Here is a 27,701-nt window from a genome sequence, read left to right as displayed (position 1 = left end):
ATGGAGTTTGTAGTTTATCTTAGGGAGAGAGCTGCTGGAAGTTGTCGAGAAGGGAAGTGACATAGTGAGAACTGTGGTTTTAGGAGGTTATTTTTGTAGCTGGGTGAAAAGTTGGATGGGAGAAGGTGGAGACTGGAGGCAGAGGGAGTAAGTCAACTATTCCAATAATTTTAGGGAAAGAGGGATAGTGGGAGCCCCAGTAGTTTAAGAGCAGGAGGGGTGGTAGGAACCTTATTAGTTTAAGGGAAGGGAGGGATGGTGGGAACCTCAATAGTTTAAGAGCAGAAGGGGTGGTGGGAACCTCAATAGTTTAAGAGGAGGAGGAGGAGGAGGATTTTTTAGTAATTTAGTAATTTAGAAATAGGAAAGATGGTAGAAGTCTCAATACTTTAAGAGCAAAAGGAGAATTGGGGCAGCTAGATGGCCCAGTAGATATAGAGCCAGGCCTCGAGAAGGGAAGTCCTGGATTCAAATCTAATCTCAGAAACTTCCTACCCTGGGAAAATCATTTAACTCCAATTGCCTAGGCCATATAACTCTTCTCTCTTGGAACCAATACTCAGGATCCATTCTGAGAAAGAATTGTAAGGGTTAAAAAAAAGAGAGCAGGAGGGGCAGTGGGAGCCCAGATAGTTAAAAAGCAAGAGGAATGGTGGGAGCCCTAATATTTTAAGAGCAGAAAGGGTGGTGGAAACCCTAATAGTTTGAGAGTAAAAGGAGGAATAGTGGGAGCCCCAATTGTTTAAGACTAAGAGGAGGGATGGTGGGTAGCCTTAATGGTTGGGAGGGATGATGGGAAGCCCCAATGGTTTTAAGACTATTAGGAAGGATGGTAGGAGTCCCAAGGGTGTAAGACTAAGAGGAGGGGTGGTGGGAACCCCAGTGGTTTAAGAGCAGAAGAGATAGTGGGAGCCTGACCAAGGATGGAGGAGAAGTGATAAGATGTGGGCAAAGTGTGTGGAAGTAGAATGGACGGAACCTGGCAACCAACTGGATGTGGGGGTTGAGGTTGAGGGAAGACTCCAAGATGAATGAGGTTTCAAGCCTCACCCCTATAAGGTAGTTATTCAAGTTATGTCAAAGCTCAGCTCCATATGTGTGATATGGCTTGTGCTCTTTCCCACAATTGGGCCAGATTGCCTCCTCCAGCCTCCTCAGTCCTGTTGTAGCACTTTTGACACAATTAGGGTATCTCATTGGAATGGAATTAGCCCTCCCTGCCTAGCCAGAGATTCACCAGGGTCCTTCTGAACTTTGAAAAGAAGGGAATCGGGAAGGAATAAATTGCTTCTTACAGACGGTGGGATTAGAGTTGAGTCTTGAAGGAAGCCAAAAGATAGAATATGAGGAGGAAGAGCATACCAGTCATAGGGAGACACCAGCTGAAAAGTGCTAGAGTTGAACGATGACATGTCTTAGGGGAGAGGGAAAAAGAGAAGAGGAAGAAAAAAGAGGAGGAAGAGGAAGAGAGATGGGGAGCAGATCTGGGAAAGATATCAGCTTTAAACAGAAACCATTTGGTAAAAGGGGAGTCTATTTCCCTCAAGCCTTTGACTTGTAGGGGGCAAAGATGAAACCTTTAGACAGTGCTGGCCTGTGGGGAGGGGAAGCTGAGAGAGGCTTCTCTTTGGGGGTAAGCTTTAGGTTTTCAGAAGCTCTTTATAGATAGCTTTAGCCTCTGAAATAACCCAGGCCATCATGGTGTCCAGGAGTGTGAACATGACTGATGACAAGAAATACAACAGAGCTGATTTCTTGTCCTGGAATCTTTCACTTTTTTTTTCCCAAGAGTGTCACTGAAGGAGTTTGCGTGGGTGAGGCTCCCATTTCCATGAGGTTCCCAAAGCCTGATTTTTCTACTCCTCTAACACTTTAGAATAACTTGACCAGCTACATTAAGCCCTTCCTGTGTACCAGGCATTGTACTAAGTGTTGGAGATATAAAGGCAATAAGCCAGTCCCTGCCCTCAAGGAGCTGACATTAAAAAAAAAAATTCTTACCTTCTGTCTGATCAGAATCGATACTGAGTACTGGTTCTAAGGCAAAAGATCTGTAAGGGCTAGGCAGTTGGGGTTAAGTGACTTGCCCAGGGTCTCACTATTAGGTCAGAGGTCACATTTGAACCCAGGACCTCCTGTCTCCAGGCCTGGCTCTCTGTCTACTGATCCACCCCAAGGGACCGACATTCTGATGAGGGGAGAGCACATGCAAACAACCATGGACATATAAGATATATACATGCTAAATTAGAGTAATCTCAAGAGGGAAGACATTGAATGGAAAGGGGTGAGGGAAAGGGAGACAGGGAAAGACTTCTTACAGAAGGTGGGTCTTGAGCTGAGCCTTGAAGGAAGCCAAGAGATAGGAATGGAGAGAAAGAACATTCCAGGCATAGGGGGACAGCCAGTGAAAAGGAACAGCAAGAAGACCAGTAAGTCCTTTTAGGATAGGAAACTGGTTTATATGTCTTTGTAGCCTTCTCATCTAGCCCCCAGATATTTTTTGCCCATATTTGCTAGATTTGAAGTCAAGAACACCTGAGTTCACATCCTGTCTAAGATAATTTCAGGGTCACACTCATCTGTGTAACCTCTCTCTACTTCACACACAGTGTTGTTATGAAGATCAAGTGAAATGAAATGCCTTCAAGGACCATATAATATCAGCAGTTAGCATTATTATTGTTGTTGTTGTTGTCATTCAGTAGTGTCTGACTCTCTGTGACCCCATCTGGGGTTTTCTTGGCAAAGATTCTGGAGTGGTTTGCCATTTTGTTCTCCATATCATTTTACAGATGAGGAAACTGAGGCAAACAGGATTAAGTGACTTGGCCAGGATCACACATGTCTGAGGCCATATTTGGATGGGAAAATAAGAGTTCCTGATTTCAGGCCCAGGGCCCCTATCCACTGTGCCACTTAGCTGCCCATTATTATTATATTTTGAGAAGCAGTATATGGTAGAAACACTACCGGACATAGACTCAGGAAGACCTGGGTTCCAATCCAATCTTTGATAACTGTCTACAAGAAACCAGGGTCTAATCTTTTCAGCTTTATTGGTCTTAGTTTTCTCTCCTGTAAAATGGAAGCCATAATATTCCTCACAGAGTTGTGGGGATCAGATGAAATACTCTATGGAAAGATTTTGAAAATCTTCAAGCCCTATATAAATGTCAACTATTATTAGTAAGTACTTAATACTGAGGGATGTGTTTGAATTGAATGTCATCCTTGGCTCAGCCTGTAGGTTAGTCAGTAATCCATCCACAAATATTTATTGAGTCTCTGGTAAGTGCAGGGCACTTGGCTAGGGGCTCCTAGGAGGACAAGCTGGATCCCTTGCCTCAAAGGAGCTTATAGTCTATTTGAGGTAGGACATTCAGGAAAAAATAGTTATCCCAGACTAAATGCTAAGTGAATGGCTCGGACACTAAGTACTCTAAATAAGCAATGAGTTTGGGAAGGATCTATAAATGTGTATAGGGAGTATATGTAAAATGTTTTACAAACCTTATGATCAAAGCCCATGATCATAGATAATGGTACGACAGAAAGAGTCATGAGCCCCAAATCAGGAAGACTTGAGTTCATATCCAGCCTCAGACATTTTACTGGCTGTATAAGAAGGGAAAGGGAAGGGAATTTACATAGCTCTTACTTCATACCAAGAACTGGTCTAAATGCATTAATATCATCAATATCACATCCAGAGAGTTATAAAATTGGGTATTCCCTTAGACCCAGCGATACCATTGCAAGATCTCTTTCCCAAGGAGATCAGGGAAAAAGGAAAAGAACCTATATCGTCCAAAATATTTGTGGCAGCTCTCTCTGTTGTGACAAAGAACTGGAAATTGAGAGGGTGTCCATCAATGGAGGAATGGATAAACAAATTGTATTATGATGATTGTGATCGAATACCACTGTGTGGTAAGAAATGAGCAGATTAATTTTTTTAAACTTGGAAAGAACTACAAGAGATAATGAAGAGTGAGATGGCATATTATATACAGCTACAGATTTAAGATTTGAAGAATAACTTGTGAATGTTCATCTCCAGAGAATGAAATCAGAAGCATGAAAGATATAATCTATACATACATATCCATTAGCTGGATGATACCTTCTATGGTGTAGGGAGGGGAGGAAAGAGCTAAGATACTTGGAAATGAAGTTTATTAATAAAATTTAAAAATATATATCATCAACATTTAATCCTCACAGTAGCCCTGGAAATAGGTACTATTATTTTGATTTTACAGAGGAAGAAACTGAGGCAAAAATAGGTTAAGGGACTTTTCTAGGGTTATATAGCTAGGGAATGTCTGAGGTTAGTTTTGAACTCAGGCTTTCCTGGTTCCAGGCCCAGATCTCTACCCACCACCCTTCCTAGCTGCCTTTAAATAACCCTCAGCAAGTAACCACCTCTGCCTCAGTTTTCTCATCTTTAAAATGAGGATACTAATGGTATCTACCTCACAGGGTTGATATGAAGACCAAATGTGTTAACCTATGTAAAATGTGTTGCAAACCTTAAAATACTCTATAAAGCATTTGTTGTTATTATCCAGAGTTGGAAGGTCAGCTAGACTATACAGATAGAGATTGTAACTTGTTTATGGTCACACAGCCGGTAAATGTCAGAGGCTAGATTTGAACTCAGGTCTTTCTGACCCGGTATCAAGCTGTAATTTGAACCCAAGTCAATGTGACTCCATATCTAGCACTCTTTCCATTCCTGTTTTGTGGATTTGAGGTCTGCTCTAGCTTTAACAATTTGTGAATCTTTCAGATGGGAGCCTTTAGAGTTAGAATTTGGAAACAACAGGCAGGAAGAGTCAGGGAATAGATGGATAAGGTATCATGGCAAGGAGCATGTTTTTTGGCTTTCTTCTTGCTGTCTGCAATGTCCAAATCTATAGTAAGCAGTTTGTTCCAGAACTAGCATTCAAATAAATTCAACAAACATATTTTTAAAACTTGGAGTTTTTTCCCTTTCTCATTTCCTCAAATCTCAGCTAAAATTCCACTTTCTGCCAGAAGTGTTTTCCAATTTCCTTGAATGCTTAGGACCTTTCCACCATTAATTATCTCCAGTTTACTCTGAAGAGATCTTGTTTCTAGATGGTTGTTTGCAAATTGACTGTGATCCCCTTGAAAAGAGGGGCTTATCATTTTGTCCTTCTTTGTATTGTTGTTCAGTTATTTTAATCATATCCCATGACCCTATTTGGGATTTTCTTGGCAAAGATACTGGAGTGGCTTGCCATTTCCTTCTCCAGCTCATTTTACAGATGAGAGAACTAAAGTTAACAGGGTGAAGTGACTTGCCCAGGGTCACATCACTAGTATGTGCCTGAGGCTGTATATTGTGTGAGATAAAAATTGAAAATGCTATTCTCAGAATGAGCATTCAGCATTCAAAGGCTAGTTTTTTTTGTTTTGTTTTGTTTTTTGTTGATTGAAGACTTGGGAGGGAGACCAATGAAAGGCAAAAACAGCTCAGTTGCTCACTTTACCCTACCTGAACTGGGTTGGAAGAATCTACAACCCAGTCATAGGTGTTTTGGATTGAGGGGGAAGGAGAATGGTGTGTTGGGAACTTGTATATATTGCCTGTTTGCTGCCTAGTCAGTCAGCATTTCTTTAGCCCATCACTGAAGGTGCTCTCTTTCACGAAGGGGATTCTTTTACTTCTACCTTCATATTCCAGGTCTTGTTTATTTGAGTGAGTAGAGCACTTGTCATCATTTTTTATCTCACACAATATGCACTCAGAGAGATGGAAGCAGGCTTTTGCAGACCAACAACGGGGAACCTTTTAATTTGGAGTAAAAGGACCTTGGTTCAAATTTGAGCTCCACCACCTACCTATCTCTGTACCTGTGAACTTTGGCAAATCATTAAACTTCTGTGCCTCAGTTTTCTCATTTGTAAAACACGAGACTCAGTGAGTTTTGAAATCTCTTCCAGTCAAAATCTGCAATCCTATGAATAATCAAGCCAAAAATAAGCTGTGCCTGGAACCCTACCCAGTTCCAGTATCATCTGGCCATGTGAAACTAAAGGGAGCCAACCTTTTGTTAAATTAAATAGCTGAAAAATAAAAAAAAAACAATAAATTAAATAGCTGAATCCTTACAGAAGTGAGTGGAAAGGGAGAAGATCCTCTCTTGTTTGCTCCTAGCAATAGACAGGATGTAGGGAGGCATTTGGTCCCTTGATCCCTAAATCAGTCCTTCTTTTGCATCCTCTAACACTACTCCTCCCTCTCCAGCCCCCTACTTACCTGCTGGTTGGAAGACAAAGCCCAGAATGTAAGGGTAACCCCATTAGTAATTTTATTTGTTTAAGTGCAATAGTTCCCTCCAATCTTTCTGGGCATCTGCCCTAAGCTGACACAGTGGAGCAGGTGGAGGAGAATGGTGTGTACCCTAGAGGCTTGGGATTTTATGTTTAGGCAAACACAGAAGATAAAACCTCTTTGTGGGGAGAATCAGCAGTTAATTCAGTGAGGCAAACACACCTGAGTCAAGGCGGCGCTTCTTTCATCACAGATATGGGTGGGATGGTTTAGCCCTCTAGCTTCTTGGCATTCTTGTCTCTGATGGGAAATGAAGTCCCCTTTCTCCTTCCCTTTCCCTCCCCTTCCTCCTCTACCCTTAAATGTCCCCATGGTAAGATTTTTACTTTCAGAGTTCCTAATATGTATTACAGGGAAAAGGATGAATTGCCATGTTTTTTTTCCCAGTGTACCATGTTGTCAGTGGAAAACTTTGGGCACAAAAGAGGTTTGCTTGTTATCTGTTCTTCCCCTTCTCCTGTTAAACTAAGTTTGTTGAACCTATCTAGCCTCTAGGGCTCTGACCTTCTCTTAAATTGGATTCAAATTTGCCCTTGGGACCAGAAGTTGTGGGAAGGGAAGGAAGAGATAGGCAGATGGGATATTGTATAATCCCAGTAATAATAGCACTTTGTCACTGGAGCACTTTAAAAAGCTTTCCTCATAACAACTCTGGAGGTACATAGTGTCAGGGTTAACTCTGTTTGACACAGGAAGAAACTGAGGCCCCAGGTAGTTCTAGTGACTGATCCAGGATCACCCAGCTAGTAGCTGATAGGGTTTGAGCTGGAACCCAGGTCCTCTGACTCCAAAAGGAGTAAGTGTGTGAATGTGCTTATGTATTTGTGCTCAAATGAGGTGAGGATTTGCAATCCTCTGAGCTGGGAGGAAGCTAGACACTAAACTGATTGAATAGCTGAGTGTTTTTTGGAGGAAAACTGCTCTCCTATTTGACTATAATGCTTTTAAAAATCCTTCAAATGGGGACTAGGGCTGTGGTCTTTTTTTTTTTCACTATGAATTTTTTTTCACTCTTTGAATATTTTAGCTTCTGTAAAGTCAGGTGCAAACAGATAAGGAGGGAGAGGGACTTATTATCATGGGAGCTTTCTCTGGGGAAAATCTCTCTCCCCCCAATACTCCATCATGTTCTTCTTTCTCTTGATCCCTCCTTACTATCCAGGGGTTACCTTGGGTCTTTGTCCTTCCCAATGTCCTGGTCATAGCCAGAGCTCAGCATGAAACTTTACATCTGCCCCAGAGAGGAATGCTGGCTACCCTACTGGTCAGTGAGGTCACATGGCAAAGTATTTTGGGTGAAAGTCAGCATGAAACACAGCACAGAGCTAAATGGGGAGAAAAGATTTATGCTGCCTTGAACTCATTCCATAGAGTGAGATGGGAGCTTGTAGGCAGGGAATTTTTGTTGAGTTTTAAAGAGGATGTGTGAGAAGATCAGGACTACTGATGAAAAACAATCCTTTAAAAAAAATTTTTTTTTAACTATCAAAGTGCCTACCACGAACCCAGATTGCTGGAGTTGTGACTTACAGTGGTGAGCTAAGATGGAATAGGAGAGAAAGCACTAGGATAGGGAGCCAGGAGATCTGGATATTGGGCTGGTTGGCTGTTCCTTTTCTTCATCAGTAATCTTGGGCAACCCTCTGGATCTGCTTCTTTAGCTGTGAAAGGAGGGAGTTGGACTGGGATGGAAGATCTTTTAGGGCCATTATAGCACTAGCTTCCCAAGGCTTTATAAATGGCTATTAGTAGTAGAACTATTATTTTTCTGTGATTCATTTAGCTGATTGCTAGCCAAGCCTTGGAAATCTAAAAGGGGCAACCAGCTTTGTCCACTTACCAAACATCAGTTAGTGGCTCTATTTGAAGGATTTAGTTTTCCCTTTTCCTGGCTTGTTCCTAAATTGTGAGTGAAAGCCATCTATATTTTAATAACCTGGGCTGTATATATTTTGTTCTCCATGCTGATCCTCCCCTCCCTTATAACCTTGCCCTATCTCTCTGCTATGTCAGGACTTCCAGCTTTGCTACCAGGTGACACAAAGTATAGGCTTTGTTCATAAATCAGATCAGAGAATATTAAAACTTCCATTCTCAGTGCTTTGGATTTCAATTGGCCTTTAAACCCACATACAGCATGAGTTCTACTATGAGAGGTTTTTAAGAGTAATTGTAGGAAGGGGATAAAGAAAGGGCTTATGGAATGAGGTTTTCATTTCACATTTATTCAGCAGACACCCCTTATGCTTGCAGTACACAGCTGTTCCTCTCCCCTCTCCAAAGCCCAGTCACATCTTGTTGAAGTTCCTTCATTCAAGAACAGTTGATGTGTTATCTCCTCTATGAAAATCTCTCTGATCTCCCTGGCCCAACTGAGAAAGATTTCTCCTTCAGATTTCTCATAGCATTTCTCCTAGACCTCTCCTTTATATTAATCCCATTCTCCGTTATGTCCTATTTATTTGGGATCATTCATGGGGTCTAGTGGTTGGAAGGAAGCTTAGCAGTCACCTAGCCCAATCCTTCCTTATTTTTTCAGATAAGGAATCTGGCCTAAGGTCACGGGTATAAATGAAATAACCAGAATTTGAATCTGGGTTCTCATAGTCTCAATTCTTTCCCTTATATCTCCTGCCTTTGGGTACATCTTTCCTCACTATCTCCCCCCTTTCTCCACCCCAGACTAGATGATACAATCCTGGAGGACCAGGTCCCAAGACCTGGCCCTGTGTCCTAGACATAGGTGGTATTTAAGAAATATGGAATGAAAACCCCATTCCATAATTCAGGTCCATTGGCTCTTGGTTTTCTTACCTTGTTACTTCTCTAGAAGTACTCTTAGGAACCTCCCACAGTAAAATTTATGCTGTGTGTGGGCATAAAGGCCAATTGTAATCCTAACCACAGAGACAGGAAGATTTCATATTCTCTGATCTGATTCATGGACAAAGGCTATACCTTGTGCTACCTGGTAGCAGAGCTAGAAGTTCTCACTTAGCAGCCCTATGATACATCTCAAGGCATTGGCATCTTGTTGAGAACTCTTCTTCTGATGGGCCACAGGCCACCTCCAGCTGAAGTAACTATTGCTTAAGCTCCACCTGGGGAGGGGATGCCCATACAGCCAGGGTTGACTGGCCAAGGGAAACATCATGAATGAATTTGCTTGTATGTCTCTCTCCTCCCCTGACTTCTCTTATCTAGTTATCTGAAATCTGAAAGGAGTTCTCTCACACCAGCTGTATCTACTCTGTCCAGACTTGTTGACAGTGTCAACCACTGATGGATTGTATTTTTTACCATGGTTCCAATGTAAGTGCTTAGGATCATGCCTCCTTATTGCAGCCTGGTCAGCAGCTAATAATTTTAGGGACTGTGTCAGTTTGCATAGCTTGAATATAGGTACCTGGAAAGGTCCTTGGAAGTCATTTAATCCAACTCTCACTTTATCAATGAGAAAATTCAATGACTTGCCCAAGGTCAACATGGAAAATAATATGACACAGTTATGGAAACCCAGGTTAAATGTCTCCAGATCCAGTACTTTTTCCTACCAACCCATATTGCTTCTTGGGAGAGCTTTCTGTTTTCAGCTTTAAGAGCAGTGGGTGAAGGATTCCTTCCCCCCCCTAGTTCTTAAGAACATGAGAAATCATCTTGGGAGAGAAAAAGGCATGAAGAACCAAGTGTCTGCTCAGTGCCCTGTTTAATTTTCTTTCTTAACTCTAAGACCTGCAGGATGATGGGTGGCCAAAATCTTTCTGGAATATGGGACTTTAAAAAAAAAAAAGAACATTTCATTTAGGAACCTTTCATTGGCATGGTGGAGAGAACCCTTGTTACCTACCTGAAGCAGGCTTGATCTCTGAGGCTTCTGTGAGAACTATGGGATTCTTTTCACCCCTTCTCTCCTTTCTTTTGGGCTGGTTGGATCTTATCACGCAGATATTTCTTGAGTCTGATTTCAAGAACATTCACACTGCATTTTTGGTTTGGCAGTGAGCTCTAGCAGAACCCCGCCAGTGCTGCTATTTTAAAACCAGAGAGGGGGAAAAACCCTCTCTGACTTTGCCAACAGATAGTAAAGAATTCTCCAAGAACATAGTGAATAAATGCCTGCTAAGTTGAATTGAAGCATTTCTGGCATTTATCGGGAAATGGAATATTCCATTGCCTCTAGCACTGTTTAAGACAGGGCTGCTTGGAGTTGGGATGACTTCCCTGCCTTTGGCCCTTTGGGGCCCATCTCCAGGTTTAACAAATGCTTCCTCACAGAGGACTGGGAAAAGTGAAGCTGAAATTGGAAAAAAGCCCTAAGCACTCAGAACTTAGCAATGTTGGGAGGGGATTGGATCACCTCCAGTGGGCTCTGGCTACCTTAAAGTTTCAGGATGAGAGTTTGTGTCCCCATCTTTTTCTGATTGCCTTCTCTCTCATCTTCCTAAGAACCCTGGTCATTTGCCTCCTAACAAATATAAGAGCAGACCTAAGCAAGCGTTGTTCATACTCTGAAACACTCCCAGGGCTTGGACTCAGTCCTTTCCCTTCAGAAATCTGAATTTCTCCCATTAGAACTGGAGTGAGATTGTTAAGTGGGGATTGTTTCATTCTTTGCATTTGAATCTCCATAGAGACTAATATGATGTAGATGTTAAATAAATGATTGATTACTTTATCTGTGAAATCCTTTCCTTTGTTCATTACTGCAGATTGTAGGAATCCATTTGTGTGACCTTCTTCTAACCCTCCTTAGATACATATATATGCATACATAAGCATACTCTCTAGAGAGAGCTGTGTCAACTTTATCTTGTCTGCCTCCAAGGTATCTGTCTTCTCTATTCTTTTGAAACTTCCTTACATCTGATACCTAGTCAAGGCTCAGTAAATATTTTTTGAGTGACTCAGAGGGACAGATCAGATCAAATGAACACAGCCCTACTTTGAGACAAGAATCTCATATATTCCCTGAACATAAAAGAAGAGATTAATTTTCCTATTACACCTCACATACAGTGTGCTACTCTTCTGCTCAAAAACCACTTGTGGCTCCCCATTATCCATGAGATCAGAGCCTTGCTCCTGTATCCTGCATAATTTGACTATATCCTATCCAGACAACTGTATAGCAGAACTGTCTCTTCATTGCTCCTGAATACACTGGCCTACCTGAAAGAGCTTTCCTCTTCTTCTCCCTTTATACAAAATATAGGGACCAGGCCAGGTCCCACCTCTTCATTGCTGTCTTCTCTGATAACTGAAACATTTCATCTCTAAATTAAAGGAACAGAGACAGGGTTAAAAACAAAGGAGACTTAGTCTGTGCTTGCAAATTATAATTTATTGCTATGGAAACAAAGGATACAGAGACATTCCTTTGTGCTTAGGTGCACCATGCCTCAAACCTGTCCTTGAGTTAAAGGGGATGTCTATGCCAGCCTATAAAGACTTCCTCTGGTGGAGTGGGCAGACAAGAACAGTTTGTTCCAACGGCCATGAAAGCAGCGAAGCAGGCACTGTGGTGCTTAGAGCTTGGCCAGACATGGAAGATGCCCAGGCTACCCCATTGTATCCTGGGCCATCACCAGGCATCTTGACTTTTGTCTTGCCGCTGGGCTTGACTCTGGAAGAGAGAATGAAGCTGGTGATTTAGTGCACCTCTGCCTCACTTAAATCCACTTCACTCAAATCAGTGCATCATCCCATGATATCATTGGTCCTCTTTTTTGTGGGGTAGGGACTAGGAGTTTAAGGGATCTGGAAGGCTTCATGTAAGGGCAGTGTTTGAGCTGAGTTTTAAAGGTATCTAAGGCTTCTAACAGACAGAAATGAGGATGGAATATATTCCAGTCTTGGGGAAACAGCCTGGGCAAAAGCATGGAGACAAGAGATAGCATGTCATATGTGAGGAACAAGAAGAAAGCTAGTTTGAGTGGAGCATGGAATAAGGATATAAAATTTGGCTGGAACCAGTTTATGAAGGTCTTTAGATGCCAAACAAAGGAGTTGGTATTTGATCCTAGAGGTAATGGAGAACTGGTGAAGTTTATTGGACAAGCAGATGGCAGGGTCAGATCTGTATTTAAGTACATTACTTTGGCCAGGATGGGGAGGGAGATTTGAAGAAGGGAGTCAATTAGGAGGCTATTGTAGTTGTCTGGGGAAGATAACTAGGATAATGGGCACATCATAAATGGAAGAAGGGGATGTATATGAGAAATCTCATGGAGATAAAATAATAGATAATATGATAATAACATTTTATGATAAATAATACATTGAAAGGCCTCATCCTTTACATAAGTTAGTCACACTTCTACAGGTAGAAATTCTATCAAGATAAGGCATTTGTTCATAAAAAGACCACCCAGGACAACATTATAATTTATTTCATAGGTGAAATTCTCTTTTTCCACCTCTTCTCAATTAGGGAAGGAATCTGATTTGATACCTACTTCAAATCCCCTGTATAAATGACCTCTTTTTAATTTGAGGTCTCTGGACTTTTTTTTTTTAATAAGTTGGTAATCATATTTCTTTTTTTATATAAACTCCTATCTTAGAATCGATTCCAAGTATCAGTTCCAAGTCAGAAGAGCCTTAAGAGCTAGGTAATTGAGGCTGACTTGCCCAAACAGCTAGGAAATGTCTGAGATCAGATTTGAACCCAGGACTTCCCTTCTCTGGGTCTGGTTCTCTATCTACTGGACCACCTAGCTACCCTGAGGTAACTATTTTTAAAAAATTGTCTTCCTTTATAACTTTAAGTTTTTTATCTAGTGCTCATAGCAACATTATTCTGACAAGGGTTCCATAGTCTTCATTAGACTTTTCAAAGGGTAGAGTCTAGAATGAATTAATGAATATAAGCATGAAAGAAGAAAGTGCATCCTCAAGAGAAAGCACACAGGTTGGTTTGCCTAGATTCTTCTTAAGTTCTTCCTCTTTCATGCTTCCAAAATGGATTTCCTTTTTGTCCATCTCTCTTGGCCTTGGCCTGAATTCTTTGGATTCCTTCAAATATTAACTAAAATTTTACCTTCTAGGAGAAGGCTTACCTGATCCCCTTCATTCTAGTCCCTTCCCTCTGGGGATGACCTCCAGTTTGTCTTCTTGTATATTTGGTTTCACTCCCTTTAGACTGTGCTTCTTAAGGACAAGGGGCTGTTTTATTTGGTTTTATATTCATAGCATTTACAGAGACTGGCACATATAAGAGGCTGCTTAATAAATGCCTCCTAAATTGACTTGACTTTGGTCCAAGATGCATCTGTGGGCCTTTGGCCTTCCTGTCTCTAGTGGACCAGGTGAATCCTGCCTGGGTTGTGGAGACGTGGAGCTAAAAGAGCTGGACCAAGGTGGGCATTCATTTCAGGGGCAGCATGAGCCAGGTAATGACTTCCTATGCATTTTTCCACCAGCCTTGCCATAATGGCTTCTAAAGAAGCAGGACAAATCACTGCGTGTCTCATCTTGTGTAATTAGGTTTTTCCATTGTTGCCCCTGTGCATTGTCTCCATAGATTGTTCCAGGAGCCTTCTGGGTGCTCAGATAAGAAATACCTCCGCCTTCCTTAGCTTTCTGTTTTTCTCCCCATCAGAAGAATCTAGAAAAAACAACTTTTTTTTTTCTCTTCAGTAAAGGTCCAGCCCCTTTGTGGCCAAGTTTCCTCCAGTTCCTGCAGAGAACCTCCCTTAGTTCACATGAATAGCTCTTGGCCTTGGGATTAGGGGTTAATGTGATTGTGATGAAGATTGCTGGTTTCAAGAGGAAATTTTTCCCCTTTTTGGGCAGATTCAAACCTTAACTCTTGATGATTGAAACAGCTGTCTCTCAGCAAAAAGAGAAAAAAAATATGGACCTATTAAGTGAGGTTTTTTCCCCTTCTCTTTTTGTTTGTTTTAACCTTGGGATCCAAAAGTCTCTGGCAGCTGAGATGCTTCCTACCTTCTGGCAGAGTCCTGGGTTCTGAGCAGCTGCCTTCTGGGATTCCACATGGTGCTCTGATTTCTCCATTGTGATCGATCTGTTCCATAAAATCCAGAAGAGCAAGATCAAGTGACCTTGTTTTGAATCCTGATTTTTCTTCCTTATTCCTGGGTGAGCTGAGGATGTCATTTTATCTCTAGGCCTTTTGTTTCCCCATCCATAAAAGAGTGGTGGTGTCAGTGAGGAGGACTGAATGATCTTTAAGGCTCTTTGCATATCTGAATCCTATCAATTAGGAAACAGGGACCCTTATAGTTAGCACCCACTGTTTATAACCATCAGTGTCCCTGAATATATATTGTCTCCATGTAGGAGATGGGTAAGGACCGACTCTTCATTCCCTTATTTTTCTTCCATTGTCCAAATAAATTTTCTTTTTATTTCTTTTTTCCCCTTTTTCCTTTAAAAAAAAAATCTTTACCATCTCTCTTAGTATCGATTCTAAGAGAGAAGAACTGGCAAGGACTAGGCAATCAAGATTAAGTGACTTGCCCAGGGTCACACAACTAGGAAATGCCTGAACCTAGATTTGAATCCAGGTCTTCTGGAAACCAGGCCTGGCACTCTATCCACTATATTACTAGCTGGCCCTTCCTTCTTTCTTCTCACTGCTCTTGGCCTTTATGCCTCAGTTACAAAGTACCTACATATAAATATAATATAAATAAATACACAATAATACAAAAACAAAGACAAGACTGAAGAGTACACTAGATCCCCATTGCTGAAATCAGAAGATTTTGAACTAAGAGGACCTTAGAGAGCATCTAGTTCCTGAATAGCATGGTGCAGTGAAAAGAAAGCTAGATTTAGGGGACCAGAGTCTGCATCCTGACTCTGCCACTTATAACTCCCCCCCCCCCAAACCCTTATTTTCCACCTTAGAATCAATACTAAGGATCAGTTTTAAGGCAGAAGAGCAGTAAAGGGTAGGCAATTGGATTGATTGATTGATTTTTAAACCCTTACCTTTCATCTTAGAATCAATACTGTGTATTGGTTCCAAGGCAGATGAGTGGTCAGGGCTAGGCAATGGGGGTTAAGTGACTTGCCCAGGGTCACACAGCTAGGAAGTGTCTGAGGACAGATTTTGCCCCAAGACTTCCCATCTCCAGGTCTAGTTTTGTATGCACAGATCCACCTAACCATATTACCCTTTATGGGATTTTGACCAAATCATTTCTCTAGATTAAAAATATGGCCTCATGTAAAAATATGAGCTGAAGCATTTTTCTGGACTATACATTGTTTCAGGTTTGCAAGGCTACATTCATTGCAGAAAATACTTAAGAAACAGATCAGATGTATCATTAGCTCAGCTCATGATGGGAATGATATGGTAGGTTGCCTTTCCTGTTGTCTTCCCATGAAATTTAGTAACAGCATGGCCATTGGAAAAGTACGAGGAGCCAACCTGGTCTCATATCCTAGCCCCTTTGTCCGTATCTTGGATAGACCTTCTTTACGTCATGTCATCTCCTCATTAGAATGGAAGCTCCTTGGGGGCAGGGACCGTTTTTGCTTTGTACCCTCAACATTTAGCACCGGGTCAGGCATATGGCACATGTTCCTTCCTAATCATCAACAATGTTTGTTAATTGCTGATGATTGACTTTGAAACCGAAGCTCATGCCCTGAGAAGTGTCTCTGGTCCCTTCCTCTTGAAGGGAGAAGCTGACAGATAGCACGTTGTATTCATAGACTATTGACCAGGTCTTTGAATTCTTCTTCATCTGAGGAGGCGATGGCAATGTGGATGGTTGGGTCTACATGACTGTTTCTCTGAGGGAAAAGTGGGCCACGGTGACCAGACACCCTGAAGTTTCTAGGACAGTCTTGTCTTCAAATCTGTGCCCAGAAAACATCCCAGTGTTCCAGAGCGTCTGACGTCTTGGCAAACCAACAGTTACTGAATGAATCCAATCAGGAAGCACAGCACGAAAAATATTCTTCACAGATAAAAGACAGACATGCCCAAGGGAAATAAAAAGATCATCATCCGCTAGAGAAAATCAGCTATTCATTAATTAGTCATTGAATCCACAAGCATTTATTAAGTGTCTGCTCTGTGCCAAGTACTAGGGATAAAAAGACAAAAAATGAAAACATTTCAAGTTCAATCAATTTGCAGTCATGTCTGACTCTTCATGACCTCTTTTGGGGTTTTCATAGCAAAGGCACTAGAGTAGCTTGCCATTTCCTTCTCCAGCTCATTTTGCAGATGAGGAAACCAAGGCAAATAGGGTTAAGTGGTTTGCCCAGGCTCACACAATCAGTAAGTGTCTGAGGCCAGATTTGAACTTGGGAAGAAGAGTGTTCCTGACTTTGGGCTCAGCACTCTATCCATTGTACCACTAGCCACCCCCAAAAGCATGTGTATATTGGCCTAGATTGTGAAGGACCTGAGTTCAAGTTCCCACCCAGCTACTAACTAGCTATATAACTTTATTAAATCACTTTCTTTCTCTAAGGCACCATTTTCTCAAATATAAAATAGACTTGAACCCTAGTTTTATTGCCTCAAGCTCCCCATTAAGCCTAGCAACCCTAGATTCTGCCCCAACTCTGGGTAGCTCTAGGGTGTCCACAAAAGAATTGGCCCAGAATTTGTTGTTCAACCAAGTGGGCTGAAGACACTGATGATATAACAGGGCGTCTAATCATTGTGAGAAAAGCACTTTGCACATCTCAAATCATTACATCACCTAGAGTATTGTTCTTATAAGGAACAACAAGCTGCTCTGCCAATGAAGGGCCAGCTTTGCAGAGAGACCTGGGTGGAAGTCTTCCAGCCTCTCACCTGTGTTAGCTATTTGACCACTACTCCATGCCTCACTCAATCCATTAATACTCTGAGCTAGAGATGAATTGCTCTTTGAACAAATAGCCTGATCCATGATAATGTCAAAAGACTTAAAAAAAAACCCCAAACTCTCCCCCTTTCATCTTAGAATCAACACTGTGAATGGGTTCTAAGGCAGAAAAGCAGTAAAGGTGAGGCAGTGGGAGATAAGTGACTTGCCCAGAGTCACACAACTAGGTAATGTCAGGCCGCATTTGAACCCAGGACTTCTCATCTGTAGGCCTGGCTCTCTAACCACTGTACTAGCCTAGCTGCCACTTCCAAAGGACTCTTGATGAAAAATGCTATTCCCCTTCAGAGAGAAAATGGTGAACTCTTGGGTGCAGATTGAAGCTTACTTTTTTTCTTTTTATTGCTTCTTTGGGGGGGGGGAACATGACTAATGTAGAAATGTTTTGCATGATTTCATATATATATATATATAAATATATATAATGAGTGTCATCTTTCTTGCCCATCTCAGTAGGTGCCAGAGAGTAGAGGGAGGGAGAGTATTTGGAACTGAAAATTAAATTTAAAAAAGATGAGTGGCTTATCTGGGTAAAGGGAGTTTCCTACACACGATGAATATCACAAGTCCAGACCAAAACAGAAAAAGATGTAATATGTTTGTGTTATCTGTTATGAGTCTGTGGTTATGCATAGAGTACTTAGGTCCTTGGTCTGGTGTTGGCTCCAACATTCTAAATCAGAAAACCAAGGAATGCATTCTGTTGATAGAAAAGCCTCTGTACTTAAAAAAAAAAAGTTGGTAGACATCAATTAGGAGCAGGACCTTTGTAAGAAAATCTATTCCAGGGAGAAGCTAGGTGGCTCAGTGGATTGAGAGCCAGGAGGTCCTGGGTGCTACTCTGACTTCAGGCACTTTCTAGCTGTGTGACCTTGGGGATGTCACTTAACCATCATTGTCTAGCCCTTCCTACTCTCCTACCTTGGGATTAATACACAGTATTCTTTCTAAGATGGCAAATTGGGATTTTACAAAAGAAAGAAAGCAAAAGGAAAGTATATCCCAACTTTCTTGTCTGAAGAACACAGTCACTCAAGGAAGACAAAGGACGCCTGTTTCCAGTTTCACCATTTGTACACTCTGCAGCCCTGAGCAAATTATTTGATTTCTCTGGGCCTCCATAAACTCATAAGATGAGAGTAAAGATTCCCACCTTCTCTGTGTTCTTAGGAAGCAATTTTTGCTATTTGAGGCTTTCACTAGGTTGACTAGTACAGGTGGTGACCAATATTCCCTAGATGGGGTCTTATCTTGCTTAGAATTTGCCTGACCAATAAATAGGAACCCCCTTTCTAATGGATGGTACTTTTTGTTTGTTCATTTATAGAGCAAATCATGGAGGAAAATCAAGAACATGGTGCACTGGTCTCCCTTTGTCATGTCCTTCAAAAAGAAGTACCCTTGGATTCAGCTGGCGGGACATGCAGGTAGGAACCTCTTCTTTGGTCTCTCCCAATAGAGACTAGGGAGTCCCCTAAATGTTCAGGGAAGACTGCCACCCATTGTGCAGCTTCCTTTTGGAAAGGCAGATGTTGAAGTTCAGAGGGTAGATCCTGGGCCTGAGGATCTTCCCAAGGAATTTAGATATCTAGGACTAGAAGTTCATAGGGGCAGATAGATGGTACAATAGATAGAGGAATAATTCTAAAGTCAAGAAGACTCAAGTTCTGTAAAAATTAAATTTATATCTAATAAAAATATTATATTTCATGAGGTTTATTAAGGATCATTAGAAATCAATGAATAAAGAGTATACAAAATAAAAACCACATGCCACGGCTGGTTAGCTATTTTCAAATTTTCCCTACTAAGGTATGCTACATCATGCCAGAAGAGAGGACGTGGGAGGTGTTATTGCCAGTTAAATACCAATAACAGGATCTCCCCAACATGGAGACGCAGGAGAGATTATAGGGAATTCTGGGAAATACCAAGGACTTCTGGGGAATGAAGTCTAAGGTTCATAATCTCCATTTATAAAGTTCATCCCTGACCTTAGACTAGCTCTGTGATTCTGGGCAAGTCATTTAGTCTCTATCATTCTCACTTTCTTCATCTATAGAATGATGAGGATTCTAAATGAAAATGAGGAGCATTTACTTGCCAGAGTTGTCATAAGGAACAAGTGAGATTATATGCATAATAAAGTGCTTGACACAAAGGGTGGCCCATAATAGGTATCATATACATGTTAGTTATCTTTGTTATCTGAAAAATGGGTTCATAATAATATCTACCTCATGAGTTGCCATGAGGATCAAATGAGATTATATGAATAATAAAGGGCTTGGCACAGGGGCTGGTCTGTAATAGACCCTTAATAAATTCTTGCTCCTTTCCCCTTCTTCTCCAGGGTAAGTTTCTTTTAGAGATGAGTGTTTATGGCCTGATATTGGGACAGCCACTTCATGTTGAACCCTGGTCTTTAACAAGGCCTTTTAAGTAAATAAAGTTTATCTTTGCATTCATTCCCCCCTCTATGCCCTTCTCCCACTTCTTGTCCACCATAAACTGTCATAGAGGCAGCCTCTTGTGTTCTGTGGCATGTTACAGAAAGAATAATAGTCTGACCCTGGAGCTTCCTGAGGCTTCAGGGTCCTCTAATTCTGGGATGAAAGAAAGAGGAAATCCTGAAGATAACTCATATAGCAACCCTCACAATGCTTACCAGATAGCCTGTTCCTTTGGGCACTTATCATCCACTTTCTGTTGCAACTTTATTATTTCACCAGTGTCTTCTTTCTCATATTAGATTACAAGCTCCTCCAGGACAGGGGGCTGTACTTCATGCCTTTCTATCACCCGTCCTCCCTAGCACTGCACTGAGTATTTAGGAGGGGCTCCATAAATATTTCCTAAATGAATGACTCCACTCACATTCTATCCTGATGCCTAATTATGGAGTGCAAGTTACCCAGAATCCTCCCCAACTATACCAGGAGAGCATCGCTTCCAGTGGATCCTACCAAGCTGGCAAGGCTTCAAGGGCAGGTCAGCTAAAAGCAGAGAAGCTCATGATCAGAATTAATTAACCAGGTGATCAATTTATTTGGCCAGAGCAACTCATAACAAACATTAACAAAGCTATTAAAAACAAAACACAAAAAAGCATTGATTAAATGCCTCCTGTGTGTGGGCATTGTGCTGAGTGCTTTACAAATGTATCTCATTTGATCCTCATAAGAACCCTGTGAGGTAGGGCTATTATTATTATCCCACTTTACAGATAATAATATTCATAATAATAACTAACATTTATATAGAGTTCACTGTGAACCAGGCACTGGGCTAAGTAGTTTACAAATATTATCTCATTTGATCCTCACAACAACGGTGGGAGGCAGGTGCTATTATGGTCCCTACTGTACAGATGAGGAAATTAAGTGAAACAGTGACTTATCCTGGGTCACACAGCTAGTGAGCATCTGAGATCAGATTTGAATTTAGGTCTTTCTGATTTCCAGACTAAGCACTATCTGTTGATCCTCATAGAGTATAAACTGCTTAGGTAGAGGAAAATCCCCACATTCTAATATTATATAGTTGATCCTTTAAATGTTGAAGAAGAAAAGATGTGGAAAGAATATAGAATTAAAGGGTCAGACAGTTTTGAGAAAAAATTATTATGGGGATTCTTAATCTTTTTTGTATTATGGACCACTTGGGCAGTGTGGTGCATCCTATGGACCCCTTCTCAGAATAAATGCACAAAGTAAGATACATAGGATTGTGAGGAAAACCAAAGGTTATTGAAAAGTTATAATTTTTTTTTCTTAATCATCAAAGTTCATGGCGAAGGACACAGTCAACAACCTCCATCCATAAACCAGGTTGTGAACTCCTGGGCTACAATATCATAGGCCTATGTCCATTTCCCCCCAGCTCAGCCCTTCTGTTCCCTAGTGAGTAAGAGGTAGGAAAGCACAGGGATTATCCCTCAGTGGTGTTACTTCCCCCCACTGAGGAGACCAGAGAGGGTCAAGTTATGTCCTAAACCAGGACTGTTGAATATGGCGACCTGGTTCCTCCTTTGTAAAGTTTGTGAAGGGGGAAGCAGAGGACTCCGTTGAGCCTTCTGACCATATCTTTAGCAACTGCCTAAGCAGCTGTTGAGTTGTTTATGGGTCTGTGGAAAGAACTGGGCCATCAGGGTGCATGTGAAGAGCACATCTGGGCTTAGTGAGTTGGAGAATTTCCCTCAGAAGCCTTGGAATGTAAAACCTTGCCAATTCAATTCATTCCATTTTCATTCAGTTCTTGCTAGTTGCAGAGCACTATCCTAGGTACTGGATGCGAGTTTGGGTGAGACCAAAAACCAAATTTAAAAATTAGGTAAGACACAATGTCTACCTCTACCTTTATGGGGCTTACGTGCTAGCAAATACTTGGGGACCAAACTCTTTCCCTCTCTTGTCCCTTGCAATGCAGGGAGTTTCAAAGCAGCAGCCAATGGCAGGATCTTGAAGAAACACTGTGAATCAGAGCAACGCTGTCTTGATCGCCTTATGACGGATGTTCTGAAACCTTTTGTCCCTGCTTACCATGGGGATGTAGTAAAGGATGGAGAGCGGTACAACCAGATGGAAGACTTACTGGCTGACTTTGACTCTCCCTGTGTGATGGACTGCAAGATGGGAGTCAGGTGAGCCAAACTGATGCATTTTTGCTTGCTCTGAGATGGGGTCTCAGAGACAAAGAAGGGTTTTTGAGGAAACTGACACTTGAAGGAGAACCTCTAAAGACCAGTATGACCATGGGAGGTTGAGGAAGTGGTCCTAGTTTCTAGACTTCTCAAGAGGCTAGAGCATTTTTCCAGGAATAGTATCTAAGTTCAGATTTATTCAAGATTAGTAGTGATAATGGAAAGGCTGTTTTAAACTGGAACACACAGGTTGGACCATCCCTATGCATCTTTCTTCTCCTCCCTCTCCCTTCCCTCCTCTCCCTTTCCTTCCTTCCTTTCCTTCCCCTTCATTCCCTTCCTTCTTATCCCTTTCATTGCTTCCCCTTCCCTTCATTTCCCCTCCCTTCCCTTCCCTTCCCTTCTTTTTTTTAAAAAAATCATTACCTTCTGTCCTAGTAACAGTTCTAGGCAAAAGAACAGCAAGGACTTGGCAGTCAGGGTTAAGTGACTTGCTCAGGGTCACACAGCTGGGAAGTATCTGAAGTCAAATTTAAACCTGACTCCAGGCTTGGTATTCTATTCACTGTGCTACCTAGCTGCATCTCTAAACATTTTATAGCCCCACCATGGATGACCTGGGGCTTGTCCAGGCTTTTCCAGGGTCCCTTCAGATAAAAGTGGGACCTTCTCCAAGACCTCCATCTGTGAGGCAGCCTGGAGGGATGACTTCCAGACAGTTGTTTGAGATGAGTTCATGTTGTCAGGTACTCTCTGTTATAACAGTTCCTTGGGGAACAGAGAAAGAGTAAGAAGGCTGTTGCATGCATGGGCTTGGAAGGGGGATAATTTGGAATCAAGCAAGATGATGATTTGCTTGGAACAGAATGATAACAAGGAAGCTATAAATACATCTAGCCCTCAGGTATTTCCATTAGTAATAAAGGAGGAGAGGGAAGGAGTAGGTGATACAAATAATTGTTCGTTCAAAAACTTATATTTAGATTTAGCTTAGGGACACAGAGATACACAATAGGAATCAGAGAGATCTCCATTTATGTTAGACCTGAACCCATGACCTCCAGCTCAGCTGGAAGATGGAAAAGGAGTAGATGGTTCTGTGTGGTCTTGCATAATCCACCAAGCATTCTCTGTGGTATTTGGGCAATTAACACTAACCCTAAATTACTAACAGATGACCAAGAATTGATGGTGGGAACCTACCCAGAGATCAACAGCATTGCCCTAAGAACCATCAGCCACCAGCAATGCTAAGTAATGGGGGCCCACTGCTTGGTCAGAGGTATAGAAGGGCAGAAGGGGAAAAAATGGCAGACTCACCAATGCCCATAATGATTCTAGCTGGCATATAGCACTTTCCCATTTACAAAATACCTTGGTATTTTTGGTATTTATGACCTCATTTGATTGATATAAAACCTGTGTGTTAGGTGAAATGGAGACTCAAGAGAAAGTCATGGCCACAGCTGGTAAGTGTCAGAGGGGAGATGCAAACCCAGATCCTCCTCATTCCTCATCCACGCTCTTTCCACTGTCTGTTTCCCACATCCTGCCCAAGAGGGGCTTTGGATTGAGCAAGCACTTTGCAAACTGGGAAACACTATACATATGACAGGGATGTTTTTGCATTTTTTGTGAGAGAGAGGGGGCTGGGGGGAGATATGTATGGCCCTAGTGCATAGACAGTTCACCTTGATGCCAACACCCAAGTTCAAGTCTAGCCTCCAGTATAGACTGTCTGTGTGACTCTGGTAAGTCCCTTAATCTCTCGGTGTTCTAGACAACAATCTCTAAGACTCAAAATTTTAGAAAAGATGCTTCCCTGCACTGGTGAATCCATCAATCACCATGTTCTTCTGAAGTGCCTGTTGTTGTTCAGTGCTTTCAGTAGTGTCTGATTCTTTGTGACACTATCTAGGGTTTTATTGGCAAAGATACTGGAGTGCCATTTCCTTCTCCAGCTTATTTTATAGACGAGGAAACTGAGGCAAATAAGGTTAAGTGACTTGCTTAGGGTCACACAGCTAGTAAGTGTCTTTAACCAGATTTGAACTCAGGATGATGAATCTTCCTGGCTCCAGACCTGGCACTCTATCCACTATACCACCTAGTTACCCTATTAAGTGTCTATGTTATATATGAAGCACTGAGAGTACAAGTAATCACAGGGCCAGCTCCTATCCTTATTAGTAGCTAAAAAGGAAGAGAAGAGAATAAAATAGGTCTCTAGAGTGGACCGCGCTGGCAAGTTCCCATGAGAAGTTTAGGCCCTTTCCTTTCTGCCCAGTGTAACAGTTAAAATTTAGGGGAGACTATGGCAGGTAGAAATTAGTTTCTCTCTACAAGGAGTATTATATTTTATGAGGTTTATTAAAGGTTCAGAATGAAAGAAAATACAGTATAAGAAAAAACACATGCCTAGGCCAGAGGCCTAGACAAGACCTCACCTACATTATGGAAAGAGCCACGTCTGCTCCAAAACGGAAGTCCAAAAGAGAGAGAGTGAGCCTTTGCCATAAGCTTAAATCCTCCCTCGATCTCGGCCCACCTCAGAATTGCGTGAGATTACAAAGCATTTTGGGGAAGTGGAGCAAGGGCTTGTGGGGATTGTAGTCCTGTATTCGAGTCTATTTTTTTTACACCAGTTACCATCAAGATCCTCTTCCCTCCCCAAATGCCTCTCCTGTGAGCTGCTTCTATCACTTAGCAAGGCAGTTTGCTCTGACAGCGCCCGATAGGCTCCCATCATTGGCTTGAGGTCACACTGGTTGCACATGGCCATTTTACCAGTCTCAGCCTGGGCATGACCCAGATGGGTAACAAGGATCAGATGGGCTGGCTCAAAGAGTTTGGGCTCTTCCTGTTGCTGGCCCTGAATGGTTTGGGGATGTGAGTGGGATGGGGTAGGGTCAGAGCACAGGACAAACATTTATTTTCTCTAGTTGATTTGACCTGCTTCAAATTCTGATGGGAAAAGAGCGAGGGCAGAGATAAGGATGTCATGACTGACAGACCATCGTTGATGGAAAAGGGCCCAATGGAGATTGGCACAAAAGCCTGACCACTTTCCCCCTCTTCCTACTCTGTGAATTTATATTCACAGGTGCTGCTGCTATATTATAGTGTTTTGTATCTCTTTGGTACTGTCTAGTGAGGGTTAAGGGGGAAAGGGTAGGGGCCTGTGGATGAAAGGAGGAATACAGGAAATGAAACCTGTTTGTAATTCCCATCTCACCCTTTTCCCTGCTGCCCTGTCTCCTTGAACCAAGGGAATAAATATGGTGAGAAATCTAGGCTTAATCCCTCCATCAGACAATCATTCCGTACTTTAACTACCAACTTTTATTTCTATCTCTGAAAGACCCTCTTTGGAGTCAGTAGTGTCTCTAAGGGGGAAGCAGCGGACCTTTATTCCAACCAAAACACTGCAACAGAGCTCATCCTGCCTGGAGGGAAGTGGCGTTCAGGTTGCAGTCGCAAACAAATGGAAAATATTCCAACTGGCGTTTACCAGAGTCTTGCCCAAAAAAGCACATCCTTGTTTGGAGAGATCATGGCTGATAATTTCTTGAAAATTGGCTTGCCTGAGAGGTGACCTGCTTTAGCCTAGACTCCTGGCCTTGAGCACCAACTAGGTGCTAAAATGTCATTCTTCCCTCCCCTTTAAGTCCCTGGAGAGAAGGCAGAGGGGTCCCTGACTCAGGGCTGATGAAGCTGTTGCCTTCTTCCCCTCTTCCAAAGCAGCCTTCCTCAGTGAGGTGCAGTGCCCTGGTAGGAAGGAGACTTCAAATTCCTTAGTTTGGAGACTTCAGCCAGTCTCAAAAGCATCCTGGCAGGCCTAAGGTATTGTCAGGGAAGGAGAAAGGCAAGGAGGAAGGAAAAGATAGGTAAGTGACTCCCAGGCTTCCACTGACCCCCCAATCCTAGTATCTTTCTCATCCCTCTCATGCAGTAGCATTCTTGCCCCTGTCTTTCCATAAATGTCATAAAGTATACACAGGACATTTGGGAGGCCTCCATTATTCTTGGCTTCCAGGCTAGCTCTTTATCCATTAGGCCATGGCACCTTGTTGGCTCTCTTGTGCTAGCTCAGTCAGTCAGTCCACAAGTACTTGGTATCTCAAGGGTGCTAAGGGCAGTGCCCATCTATAGTTGTCTATCTGTTGTCCCTCATACTACATAACAGGCTGGTCTCCTCTTCCAGTCATACAAGCCCTAGATGTCTTCCATACCACTTCTCAGACAAGTCATCACTGGCGTTAAGCTGTAGCCTCCACCACGCATCTTTCAGTTGTCTTTTGGGTTGTAATTCTGATCCTTCCAAGATTGCGATAATTTTAGGACCTAGACAAGGAATAAAGAGGGACACAGGCTATAGTATAGAGTACTGATAGCCTTGGGACCCAAGCATTTCCCTGGAGGGGACTTCAGAGAAAACGACGGGCTCCTTCACTTGGATTCTTGTTTCTCTCAGTTCTTATTTGTCTCATATTCCTCTCCATCCAATGTATGACCCTTTGGGGTGGTATTTCATTCAATGTAGCTCCAAATCTCAACTCTTATCTGGCAGCTTTTCTTGTGTGAATCTAGAGAAGATACAAGTAGAAAAGAGATTTGACCTTAGAACCTGGTTCCTGTTTAAGAAACCATATAGAAGGTGTTTTGCAGAAGTATAATCTCTGACCCTCTAGTCCCTTGGAGTCTAATTCCCACCCCCCCTTTCAGGAGATGCCTAATGAAGGGGTGGGGAGATGTCTCCTTCCTAGTAAGGTGCCATCTCATTCACATCAGAAGGTTGAGTCCTAGGTCATCTGGTTAAAAATTGGTAGATATTAGGTGAGACAAAAATGGCATCAAAGCAACTTATTGCAAAAACATCCTGCCCTGTACACTTTACCGTGGCATCCCTGATTGCAGAAATGGTGTGTGTGTGTGTGTGTGTGTGTGTGTGTGTGTGTGTGTGTGTGTGTGTGTGTGTGTGTGTTAGAAGAATTGAATGGATAAGAGATATCTTGGCAATCTTCAGTACACTTTGGAAGATATAGGAGTTTTTCTGTTTTTGAAGTGTATGATTCAGGTTGGGTTTTTTTTTTTAATCCCCTTTCCTTTCAAATGAGTTGTGATACCAGATGGCAAAATGGTATAGCCTGATTTGGACAAAGTACAACTTTGGATGGCTATACAACTGTGTGTGTTAGAACGACTGAGTGACTAAGAAAGAGAAAAGATGTCTTGGCTGGCTTTAGCACATCTTAGAAGATATAAAAGGTACAAAATGTTGAGTATGAGATTGTTTTCTTTGTTTAAAGTAGGCTTCCAACATTTTCTGGTTTTTGTTTCCCCTCTTTTCCTTCCATTTGGATTTCAATTGGTCCAATGATATAGCTTGACTTGGACAAAGCACAACTTGGACTGGGTGTTTAGTATTCTAAAAAATAACCCTGAAAAAGAATGGTCAGCTCAAAGAAGGTTGGGTAGGGAGTTGGGGTGGGCAGGAAGGATGGAAAATGAGGGTGCATGAGATAGAGAGAGGAAGAAAGAATTTGGGAGGGGGAGGCAGGCCCAGGAGAAGGAAGAGGCTAGGCCTCTTGCTTGAAATAGACCGCCTGTGTGGGCAGCTTCCACCTACGCAGAGTGGCCAGAGGAAGATGACTTCCCTGTAATGTCACTGACATTGTTAATTTCTGTTTTGTCACATGCTCCTTTGGGTAATTTTGGAAGCAGGCTGGGGGAGTTTAAAGAGAGAGATCGAGCAAGCAGAATATAAGGGCTGGCAGCAGGTTGTGCTTAGGTCCTACCAGAGTAACTTCCCCTCTTGGGTCTGTATCTC

General features: G+C 42.2%; 1 protein-coding gene across 2 annotated transcripts in view; it reads left to right on the top strand.

Annotated features, from left to right (window-relative positions):
- The window catches only part of ITPKB (inositol-trisphosphate 3-kinase B), a 158,493-nt gene that overhangs the window by 113,894 nt on the left and 16,898 nt on the right, over positions 1–27,701 (top strand). For both annotated transcript variants that reach the window (XM_056816023.1, XM_056816024.1), the window contains exons 3-4: positions 18,557–18,656; positions 21,658–21,871. In XM_056816023.1, the coding sequence (XP_056672001.1) occupies positions 18,557–18,656; positions 21,658–21,871 (314 nt within the window). The remainder of the gene's footprint in view (positions 1–18,556; positions 18,657–21,657; positions 21,872–27,701) is intronic.

Source organism: Monodelphis domestica, chromosome 2, assembly GCF_027887165.1.
Source record: "Monodelphis domestica isolate mMonDom1 chromosome 2, mMonDom1.pri, whole genome shotgun sequence".
NCBI lineage: Eukaryota > Metazoa > Chordata > Mammalia > Didelphimorphia > Didelphidae > Monodelphis > Monodelphis domestica.
The sequence above is the reverse complement of the archived record's forward strand: the minus strand, read 5'-3'. Positions and strand labels throughout refer to the sequence as shown.